Source organism: Mastomys coucha, unplaced genomic scaffold, assembly GCF_008632895.1.
Source record: "Mastomys coucha isolate ucsf_1 unplaced genomic scaffold, UCSF_Mcou_1 pScaffold5, whole genome shotgun sequence".
Classification (NCBI taxonomy): Eukaryota; Metazoa; Chordata; class Mammalia; order Rodentia; family Muridae; genus Mastomys; species Mastomys coucha.
In genome coordinates, this window is record NW_022196911.1 from 23,828,200 (window position 1) to 23,840,182 (window position 11,983).

Genomic DNA, 11,983 nt, shown 5'->3' on the forward strand with positions numbered 1-11,983 from the left:
CTTGGTCCACATGGCAAGCTCCAGGTTATTCAGAGGCTACATGAGATCCTTATCTTCTTTTTTAAAAAAAAATCTTGATAATTTGAATTTTTTGCATGCTTCCTAACTTTCCCTGACAGATGGAGGACCCTTGGAAAATCTAAAGCACCTTAAGTTTTCCTCAGTTTCCCATTTCTCCCTCTGACCAAACCACATCTCTTTTCCAAAGGGGGCAGGGGTCCCAGCCTCATCCCAGCTGAGCACCAGCCCTCAATGAGGGCAAACCACACACTGCTTCTTCCAAGCATGTTTTCTGAAAGGAGACACTGAAAATAGGCCCCAAGGGTCAGAATGTGGTCATCTGCCCATAGAAATATAATGTCCCTCCTCCTCCAACAGGGCACAGTTAATGTACTTAGGAGATTCAAGCTCCAGACGTCCTGGGCAGTGGCACTGAAGACTTCCTCACACCAGGTGCTTGGCCAAGCCTTACACAGATTCTCTTGGGAGATCCTCATATGATAGAGTGACACTAGTTCTCTGCCAAAACACAATCTGTTATTTATGAGTCACATACTTGACTCTCTTACTTTAGTTTCCTTACCTGTTAAATGGGAACAATATCTACCTCAAAACACAATACGAATGAAGCAGATATCTAAACACCTGCCTTGAAGAGCTCAATAAATGGTACTTAAAAGTTCTGGCCCACCTTAAGTGCAGACTGAGCTAGGCTATTTTCACAGCCTCAGGCCAGACTACTGGCGTTACAAAGGAAAAGGGGAAAGGCTTTGAGGAAAATTAATTGAGACAGTGTCAGCAAGCCAGGTTAAAGTTCAAATGCAAATACACTTTAACTATGCAAATCTCCCTGTTCTCAGACCAAAAAAAAAAAAAAAAAAAAAAATCCATCAATGGAACCACCTCTGCCCTTCCTAACAGGAAGCAAAGCATATTCCCACATGTGAGGACTCTCTAGATGACAAGAGGCAAGGCCTAGCTCTTCCCATTTCCTTACAGAGAAGTCTACTGTTTATTCTGTAATTTCTTCTGCTCACTAGATTCCAGTGCTTTTAACACTGAAAAAGCTGTCTGATGAGAACTATAGATGTCAAGTGCCCATCATGGAGTGTCAAGACAAAGTGAGAAAATACACTTTTCCTCTTCCCATAGACGCCATCAAACACACACCTTACACTCTGCAACAGCACCACTGTGTCAAAGTTCACTTCATAAATATCCACAGGACTGTCACTCTGACTTCCACCATTCATGTTTTTGCATGCAAGCCCAAGCACCCCGGGGTAAAGACACAAGTGTTGCAACACCCTTTTGCCTTTCACCATTTTCTCAACTGGATAAGTCCTCCTCCTTTTAGAATTTGGATTAATTACCATCCATCTCACAGTAGGGCTATAACTTCAAGTCCATGGATGAGATGCAGAAGGCTCTAGAGCCTCCGGTAGCAACAAAATTCGGTGCAGCTGTGCATGTTTCTCAAAGGGAGCCCATACTTTCAGATTCTCCAAGGGGGGGGAGTGGTCATGGCCCTCCAAAAACATTCAAAACCACTACCACAGACGCATCCTAGACCATACTGAACCAAGTGAGTTTCTTGGGTCCCCTCGAATAAAAAGACCTACAACCCTTTCCCCATCCCGCCCCACCCCCTGACGAAGGTTGAGGTGAGGATCGAACCCAAGAGCTCTGAACACTCGAGGCAAGCAGATTACCACTGAACCACAGCCCTAGCACAGGGAGGTCTGCCTTTTTGAACCAAATTTTGCTCGGCGTCTGACATCTTCTCATCAACCACTTCATGTCTCATACAAGGCAGACACGCTGAATATCCACCATCTAAGAACTCTAAAACTTAACAGAAAATACAACTATGGACACTTTTAACAACACAGAGAAAACAAGCATTTCACCCAACAAGTGGTTGGTTTTGTCGTCCTCGTCCTTCCTCCCGCCCTCCCCAAACCCCTCCTCCCTGTCAAACTTAAGCTGCCCTCGCCGGGGCCTCTAAGCCCGGCCTCCCAGGGCTTCCCACCTCGCTGAGCGTAGAGCGGCAGGCAAGAGGAGCACCGAGATGCCTCGCCGACCAAGAATCTGGAAAGGAGCCGCCAGCATCAGGTGCTACGAGCAGGAACTCACATCTCCTGCTTCTCAGGACCCTCCTCCAGGTAAAGGACAGAGACCGCTCCTCCGCGGGCAGGACCTCAAGGTAAGCCCGGAGGCTTGGCTCCAGGCTGCACGGAGCCGAAAACAAACTTTCCAGGCACTTCCACCCCGCCCGGCCGGGTGACACCTCCCGGCCTCCCCCGCCCTCCGCGCCCTGACAGCGCCCCCGGCTGCCGCCGCCAGCCCGAGCCGGGGCCTGCGCTCCCCCGCCGCAGCCGAGAGGCACCCTCGGCCGGCGCCAACCAACAGTCCTGCCCGCCACCCAGCCGCAGGTGAGGCGCCGCCCGGCCCGCGACACCCGGGCCGCCCCGCCTCGCCCAGCAGAACCCGGGCGACCGCCACGCTCCCAGGTAACGGACCGGCCGCCGCGCGCTCACCAGCTGGCTGGTGGTCCTGGCCATGAGCCCCGAGTCCGCGCGGGCGCCTCCCCCGCAGCGTTGCGCCGCTCGGCGCCTCCTCAGCGTCCTCCTCCCCGCGGCGGAGCCCCAGCAATGGCCGCCCTCATCCTGCGCCCGCCCCGCCGCCAGCCGCCCCCAGCGCCACCCCGCCCCCGCGCGACGCTGGGCAGGACTTCCGCGACGCAGCCGCCGCTCCTCTCGTCCATTGGTCAGGATAGCTATCATTCGCCGCGGGCCGTGAGGGCCCCGCCCCCGACCGGGAGCCGTATTTCCGGGTTGGGGCCCGGCGCGCCAGTAGAGGGAGGCCGAGCGAGCCAATCCGAGGTGACGGGGAGGGGCCGGGTCGGGAGCGCCGAGCTGTCATCCGCGTTCCCGGTCAGGTAAACTGAGGCTCAGTTGCCAGCTGGCCAAGGTCACGCCTGGGGCAGCAGCAGCAGGGCTGAGCTCGAACCTACTGCCTGGACGACTTGAATTTGACTCACAGGTCACGAGTAATCTGGGAGAGAAATTGGGCTATGATTTGAAGCAGGAAACAAGCCGCCCTGCCACTCCTGACGAACCTGTTTTTGCCTATATTTTGATGGATGTCTATTTTTTTTTCTTTTTGGCTGTCTTTGTGAGCTTGATTTTATTCTTATTTCCTTTCCCAGCAGGATCTCACCATCGAAACCAGACTGGCCTCATACTTAAGACAATCCTGTCTCAGCCTCCCAGCTGCTGAAATGAGAGGTATGAGCCACCACACCCTCCTTTAGTTGTCATTATGGCAGCCGCTGTAGTTGACTTTAATTATGATGAAATGCATACAATCTTTTTCAACTTTTTGTGCTCTATGTATAGTGTACGTGTGTGTCCACTTGTGGGTGTTTGTCAGGTGTTCCTATACCAGTCGCCACCTGGAGCTTGCCGATTCCTCTAGGCTGGCTGGCTGGCCAGTGAGAGGCAATGATCCCCCTGTCTCTGCTTTCCCAAAGGTGAAGGTGCAGACACACCCCCACCATCTCTGCTTGCTTTTACAGGAGTGCTGGGGACTTGTCTGCACAGCAGGCACCTTACTGAGCCATCTCTACAGGCCTTTCCCATTTTTTTTTCCAGTGTTGGGGATTGAACTCAAGACCTCACACATGCTAGATTATCTCTAAATTAAAGGTTTCTAAATAGCCCTTACCACCTTTGTTTTTGCAGTGTTTTGAGACAGGGTCTCAGTAGGTAACCCTGGCTAGCCTGGACATCACTATGTAGAACAGGCTTGCCTTGCATTCATGATCTTTTTGCCTTTCTGCTTTCCTAGTGTTTGGGTACAGGTATTCACCACCCTTTCCAGATACTTGTCATTTTTGTAATCTAGTCTGCAGAGAATTACTGTGAGTGTTCAGCCTTAACTGGGGCATCTAGAACCAGGCAATAGTGACATATGTCTTTGATCCCAGCACTCAGGAGAGAGAGGCAGGGCTACACAGAGAAACTCTGTCTTGAAAAACAAACACTAAATAAATAAAATGGGGCATCTATATGACTCCCCCTCCAAATAAGGGTTAGGGAGCTTTGGGGAAGAGGAGAAGAAAAGAATGTAAGAGTTGTAACAGGAACAGTACTGAGGAATGCTGACTCTGAACGTGAAGTGGCCTGGCACTGAGGGTCTCACCACTGCTGTGCTCCCTGCACAGGATCAACCCCATCAAAGTTCCAACACAGACAGGAGAGGGCCTCACTGGCAGCTGATGGCCACTGGAAAGCTGTCCATGCTCAAGAGGACAACCACACACACATGCACACACAGACAGCACTAACCAGACTCAGGAGGTTACTAAAAGATTATATCACTACCTGCCTCACTCCAAAGACTTTAAAGCCAGATGACGTGGAGTGTACCCATGGAGTCTTCTAAAGTGGGAGCAGAATAACTTGAGTCCAGGAGTTCAAGGCCAATACTTTCTCAAAAGAAATGTATATAATATGGAGTCCATGTAGGCAGAATGAACTGCTAAACCAGCAGTAACGGCCACTAAGAACTTCATATTGACCTCATTGATGTTAAGTGAGGAATTCCATCCTACATCTCATTTGTTCTAAAGCAGCCCTGACACTGTTACCCCAGTTTTCAGATGAGGAAAGTAAGGCATAGCGGTGGCAGTTCTATAGTTTGTAGTGCTAAGACTGGGACCTAGACATCCATATTCTAGAACCTGCCTGTCAACCCCTAAGGATACAGCCCATAGTTATCCATCCTCCTAGTCCACCATACAATAATAGACCTTAAAAAGGGGCTGAACCGGGCAGTGGTGGCACACATGCCTTTAATCCCAGCACTTGGGAGGCAGAGGTAGGCAGATTTCTGAGTTTGAGACCAGCCTGGTCTAAAGAGTGAGGAGTGAGTTCCAGGACAGCCATGGCTACACAGAGAAACCCTGTCTTGAAAAACAACAACAACAACAACAATGGGCTGGAGAGATGGCTCAGCGGTTAAGAGCACTGGCTGCTCTTTCAGAGGTCCTGAGTTCAAGCAAGCACGTGGTGGCTCACAACCATCTGTAATGGGACCTGATACCCTCTTCTGGTTTCTGGTGTGCCTGAAGACAGTGACAGTGTACTTACTCACAATGGCTCCGTGGGTAAAGTGCTTGCAGTAGAGGCATGAAAACTTGAGTTTGGATCCTCATAACCAGTGTAAAGCCAAACACAAGTAAACTCGCCTATAATCAGTATTCCTATGACAAGAGAATGCCTGGAAGCCAGTTATCTTAGATCCTGAGCAATAGATGTGGCATGGCTCAGCAGGCAAAATACTTGCTCAAACCTAACAACCTGAGTTTAATCCAACCTAAGTAAGCAAGGATGAGAGCTAGCTCCTGAAGGTGTCTGACCTCCATACATGTGCCAAGGTATAGGTATGCCCCTATCATATACACAATGTAAGTTTCCTAATTTTTTTTATTAAATTTAGTTTTGTGTGTATTTTTCTTGCATGTGTATCTGTGCACCACATGTGTACTTGGTGCCCACAGAGGTCAGAAGAAGGCATCAAATCCTCTGGAACTGGAGATGATGATGAATCAACATGTGGGTGCTCCGCAAGAGCAACAAGTGCTCTGAACCTATGAGCCATTTCTCCAGCCCTCTAAGTTTCTATGAGTTCAAGGCCAGTCTGGTCTTCATGGCGAGTTCCAGGCCAGCCAAGATTATGCAGTAAGACCCTATCTCAAAACTGGGACCTATCTCAGAACAGGGACCTGGAGAGATGGCTCAGCAATTAAGAGCACTGGGGTGCTTTTCCAGAGGTCCTGAGTTCAATTACCAGCAACCACATGGTGGCTCACAACCACCTATAATGGGGTCTTATGCCCTCTTCTAGTGTGTCTGAGGACAGCTACAGTGTACTCATATACTTAAATAAAATCTTTAAAAAAAAAATCTTAGTATGCCTTTCTATAAATTCCAGACATGATCAATAAAATCTGTTTAAAATAAATCTGAACAATAAATAACTAAATAGAAAGAAAGAGAGAAAAAGAGGAAGAGAGAGAGAGAGAGAGAGAGAGAGAGAGAGAGAGAAGAAACCTGTGTCAAACAAGGTTGTCGATAAGGACCAGCATCGGAGGCTGTCCTTTGACCTCCATATCTGTGCCTGCATACACACAAACATGCACACACTTCATCTCACACAAATGTACACACTCACATGGGGGAGAGGGTGTTGATTTAAAACAACAGGTGATTCTAACTCCTAATATCCAGAAGTCTCATGCTACCCATGCTGTATCATCCTGTGCCCCACATGGCTCTCTACCTGCCTCAAATTCTGTTGGAGGAACCTTCCATTTACAGGTGGGTTGTTTATAGATCCACACTAACAGATCTCTACTAACATGCAAAACATTAAAATGGTTCCCAGTTTTCTTTTCTTATGAATCAAACCTACACCAAAATCCAGACACACCTTAGCTTGATTTCTTGGAGAAATTAGTAGCATATGAAATTAGTGAGTCAAAGTGCAGTTTGTTGCTGCTAAATTGCCTGCCCCATTACACAAAGAACATTCCATGTTATAGTCTCATCCTTAGAACACACAAAGACAAGCTTGAGGTCCATGGCGCTCTTGCCAGCACACACCTTTGAAGACTCTGTCATCATTGCATTGTTTACCCTGCCACACAGTGACGACAGAGTGTTAGCTTTCACTTGATGGCCCCAGGACCAGTACTACAATCATCTGCACTCCACAAGTAAGCTGAGGCTGCAGTGATCAAACACTTTCACAGAGTTAAGTCACAGAATACAGGTCTCAAGAACAGGCCCACCAATTCTGGTGCCCAACTGTTAACCAACTCTGCTCAACTGCCTCCCAATCCTTTCAGTTTTATTTGAGTCTTGCTTGTCTTGAGAGAACACTAACCATTTTATATGACTAATCTTCTTTAGTTCCCCATACAGCCTTCTGGGATGGATGGCTTGTATTCATTATCATTTTTTTCCCCCTGAGACAGAGTTTATCTGTGTAGCCCTGGAAGTCCTGAAACTCCCTCTGTAGACCAGGCTGGCCTTGAACTCAGAGATCTGCCTGCCTCTGCCTCCTGAGTGCTGGGGTTTTCATTGCCATTTTATACATGAAATAATTTGCCAGAGTCGACAGTAACCACTGAGTACTGATAGCTAAATACAGATACTCTGTGTGTGAGAAAGAAACAGAGAAAGGGAAGGAGGGAGGGAGGGAAAGAGAGAGAGAGAGAGAGCACTCTCTTTCTCAGAAAGTTACTGAAGGATGTGTTCCACCAAAAATAAACAAATAAAGGGGCAAACCAAGAAAGAAGACATGAGAGCCAGAGGAGACAAAAAGTGCACAGGACTAGAATGTAGGGAGGTCCCAGGTCGTGTGTGTCCATTCAGCAGTCACTGAGCCTCCCTTGTTGCAAGCACTGTGTTGGTAGTTCACCAGTGAAAATGCACAGAAAGCTCTCCTGTGGAATTCTGAGACTCATCAGGAGTGTGGGAAGAGAGCTGGCCAAATAAGCAAATTTTACAGCATATTAGAAGGTGGTAAGTCCTGTGAGGAAGAGAATCAGGTCAATGGCATTGCAGGAGGGCACAGGGAGGAGGAAAAAGTTTAAATGGAGAAATGCCAAAATCACAGCTATAGGCAAGAAGCACCTAGAACCCAAGCAAGCAGGCTTCCAGACTACTCCAGAAAAACTCAGATTGAGTCTCATATTTCTCATAGAAAGTTGAGCTGAGAAGCTGACATAAAGAAAACTCCAAGAAAACAAAACAAAACAAACAAACAAACAAAAAACTCTACTAGAAAGATTACACACCCATAGTTTGAGCCTCTTTTTCTGTGCCTCTCCTGCTGTGCATGATATTTACAGACATGACCAGGTACTGACTCAACCCTGAATCATCAGGCTCTCTTGACGTGAGGCTGGAACTGTGGCAGGGCATTCAGCAGAAAAGCAGTATATAACCACAAATGATGACTCTAGATATAAAGATACTACTTGGAAAGGTGGACATGAAAAACAAGAAGACAGTCTTTTTAGAACTATTTTTGTTTTGTTTTTTAACTTTATGTATCTGGGTGTTTTGCCTGCATATCTATATCTATATCTATCTATATCTAGATAGATAGATAGATAGATAGATAGATAGATAGATAGATAGATGATAGATAGATATGCATGCTATATGTGTGCGATGCCCAGGAAGGTTAATGATGGTTGTAAGCTGCCCTGTGGGTGCTGGGAATTGAACCTGGTCCTTCAGAAGAGCACAGGAATCTTAATCGCTGAGCCACCTCTTCAGGTCCACTATTTCAACTTTTAACTACTGATGCAAATCAAAATTGATGAAATGGAGCTAGACATGGTGACTAACTTCTGTACTCCCAGTATTGAAGACACTGGGGCAGGAACTTCCACACTTCAGAAAGAATAATATTATAGGGAAGAATATTTGTGACCCCATAGTTTACTATTGTTTTGTGTTGCTAAGGATTATGCCACAGCCTCACTTCTTCCAGGTAAATGATCTATCATTGAGTAATATCCTTAGTCGTGGCAGCACAGATGAGAGAAAAAGGCCATGAACTTAAAGAGCAAGGGGTAAGGTACATGACGAGTTTAGAAAGGGAAGGAGAATATCTATGTTCTATGTTAAGATTTTATTATATATATGTGTGTGTGTGTATATATATATATATATACACACACACACACATACATACCTCCAGGTGATATACTTAGGAGGCAGAGACAGGCAGATGCCTGAGTTCAAGGACAGCCTAGACTACAGCATGAGTTCTGGGACAGCCAGGGATACATGGAGAAACCCTGTCTTGGAAAAAGAAGAAGGAAAAATGAGAAAGAGGAGGAGGAAAAGGAGAAACAAAATAATGTAAAAAAAGAATGAAAAATCAATGTCTTCTTTGTAAACTAAGATTGTAAACTAAATGAGGGCCAAGGACATAGTTCATGATAGAGTGCTTGCCTAGTATGTGGTACACTAAAAGGAAGATATAACAGGGAGGAGGAAATGGCTCAGTGGATATGAACATCACTTCATAGGCATGAAGACTGGAGTCTGGAGTCTAAGTGGGTTCTCATGAACCCACTTAGTAGCTAGGTAGGTACTCAACACTCAAGTAGTAGAGACAGATTTTTGGAGCTAGCTAGCTATACTAGCCTATCAGTAAGCTCTAGATCCTGCCTAAATAGAATCAGGAACTCACCGGGTGGTGGTGGTGCACACCTTTAATCCCAGCACTTGGGAGGCAGAGGCAGGCAGATTTCTGAGTTTGAGGCCAGCCTGGTCTACAGAGTGAGCTCCAGGACAGCCAGGACTACACAGAGAAACCCTGTCCAAACAAACAAACAAACAAAAAAACCCAAAAAAACAAAAAACAAAAAACAAAAGAATCAGGAACTCAAAGAAGATACCCAGTGTCAACTTTAGATCTCCATATGTATACACATACACATGTGAATACATATTCACACTTACACACACACATATAAACAATCTCCTGTTGATCCTGGACATTGATATGCACTTACTACAAGAAACAAAGCAAAGTTCTAACAGAGAAAGAGTAAAGTCAAAGAAGCTAGCCATGCCAGGTGTGGAGGCACATGCCTTTAAATCCAAACCTGGGAAGCAGAGGCAGGCTTATCTGTCAAATTCAGGCCAGCCTGGTCTAAGAAGTGAGTTCCCAACCAGTTAGGGTCACACAGTTTCAAAAAGTCAAACCCAGGGTTTTTTCAAAATAATACAAAAAAAAAAATAATAAGCAAATAAGGAAATTTAAGCGAGGCAGTAGTGGCGCATGCCTTTAATCCCAAAACTTAGAAGGCAGAGGCAGCGGATTTCTGAGTTCAAGGCCAGCCTGGTCTACAGAGTGAGTTCCAGGACAGCCAGGGCTATACAGAGAAACCCTGTCTCGAAAAAACAAAACAAACAAACACAAATTTAAATCCAACAATGGCTAGCAAGATGGCTCTGCAGGTAAAGGCACCTGCTGCCAAGTTCAATCCCCAGGACCGACACAGAGAGAGAACTGACTCCTAAATGTTGTCCTCTAACCACCACATGCAGGCTGCGGCACACGTGCCAAACATACATACATAAATACATGTAAAATACTTTTTAAGGATCTGCTCAGAGGCAGAGTGCCTGACCACCCACATGAGGTCCGAGCTTCCCTCTCTAGCAGTGCCAAAGTGAGATTAGCACTAACTTTAGCACTCTGGTGGGTATGGCAGGATGGTCTCAAGATCACCCTTGGTCACAGAGTGAAACCCTGCCAAAGGGGAGAAAAAAATACAGTGGATCTTTTTCCTCCAATTCATGAGTGAAAGACCAACAAGGAAACTGAGATAGTGTGAAGACAACTGCTGACCATGATGACCTTGACCTATGTCACCTAGACCCCTCACACAAGAGAACCAACTGCTACTGCTTCTCCACTCACACCATGGCACTTTTCTTTGGGAGGCAGAAATTTAATATCCAGCCTTGTTCAATCTAGAACTCATTATGTATGCCAGCATAGTCTTGAATTCAGAGATATTCCTGAATACCAGGACTAAGGCCTGAGTCACCATGTCAGACCTATTATTTATTTATTTATTTATTTAAAGATTTTTTTTTATTTTATGTGAGTACAGTGTCACTGTTTTCAGACACACCAGAAGAGGGCATCGGATCCCATTACAGATGCTTGTGAGCCACCATGTGGTCGCTGGGAATTGAACTCGGGACCTCTGGAAGAGCAGTCAGTGCTCTTAATCCCTGAGCATCTCTCCAGCCCGAGGCCTGTTTTTCAAAGGTTGTGTTCTTTTGTTTTAGTTTACATAAAGCTTTTTATGCACAGTGCATTGTTGGGAATCAAACTTAGGAACTTGAACAGAGTTAGGCACATGCTCTACCTCTGAACTACAAGTTCAGTTCCCAATAAACTGATATAAAATTAAAATCAAAATAAAAGCCTATGAGGCACCAGGAAATGGTTTAGTTGGTAAAATGCTTGCCTTGCAAACATGAGAACCTGATAATTCCCGAGTCCATCTTGCAGAGGACCCAACTTCAGTTTCCAGCACCCAGTCAGACAGTCACAACTGTCTGTAGCTCTACCTCTAGGGAGATCCTACAGCTCTGGCCGACAAGGATACCTGCAGTCATGTGCACGTACCCCGCCACGTGTATAACCCCCCACAGACATACCTCCCCCCACCCCCCCACAAATGTTTTAAAGGCAACCGAGCTGGTGACTGGAGCAGAGGAGGGAAGCAGAAGGCTAGAGGGCAGTTCTCAGTCTCCAGGATCTTCATGCAGCCAGCAGGGGAGACCTAAGCTAGATGTAACCAGGTATCTCCTCTTACCTCTGTAAAAACAGGGCACCTGTGTGTGTAGAGTCTGGCTGCCCACCTCAGGCCAGGAGGGAAGATGGTCTTACCTGGCCTGGTACAGCTCGCTGGTACCCAAGTAGAGGGAGAGGGACTGTGTTTCCCTTCCCAGAATCTCTTGTGTCTACAGAGTATCCTTGAGCTAAGGGTACAGTGGCTTAAGGTGACATTGTGAGGTCACGGAAGGGCAAGAGGATGATGGGAACCATCTTAGAAGGGCTGGAAGAGATCTGATGTGCACACAACACTAGCTACACATGGTTTCACTGTTTTAACCAATCCTCATGTAGGAGTGAGAAAACTGGAGTTCAGAGGTTAGAAACTTCGACCAACGTGGCACATCTGGACTGTTAAATACTTTCTGCTATGTAACAAATTACCCCCAAAACATTACCTCAAGATGTTTTGGAGTTAGGAGCCCAAAAGTGGTCCGGACCTATGCGTAGGCTCTGGTTTCTCCTGGCTGTGTCAAGATGTAGCTGCAAGTAAGTGTGGTAGCCTGTGTCTTTAAATCCAGAGGCAGGTGGA

General features: G+C 46.5%; 1 protein-coding gene across 4 annotated transcripts in view; it reads right to left on the reverse strand.

Annotated features, from left to right (window-relative positions):
• Positions 1-11,602, reverse strand: part of Pdpk1 (3-phosphoinositide dependent protein kinase 1) — a 75,377-nt gene extending 63,775 nt beyond the window's left edge. Inside the window, exon 1 of one of the 4 annotated variants that reach the window (XM_031353216.1) lies at positions 2,541-2,705. In XM_031353216.1, the coding sequence (XP_031209076.1) occupies positions 2,541-2,564 (24 nt within the window). In that variant the 5' untranslated portion in view covers positions 2,565-2,705. Of the gene's footprint in view, positions 1-2,032; positions 2,240-2,540; positions 2,706-11,431 lie in introns of those variants that run through there. The other 3 variants (XM_031353217.1, XM_031353219.1, XM_031353218.1) reach the window with 3 other exon arrangements.
• Positions 11,603-11,983: the final 381 nt, after the last annotated feature.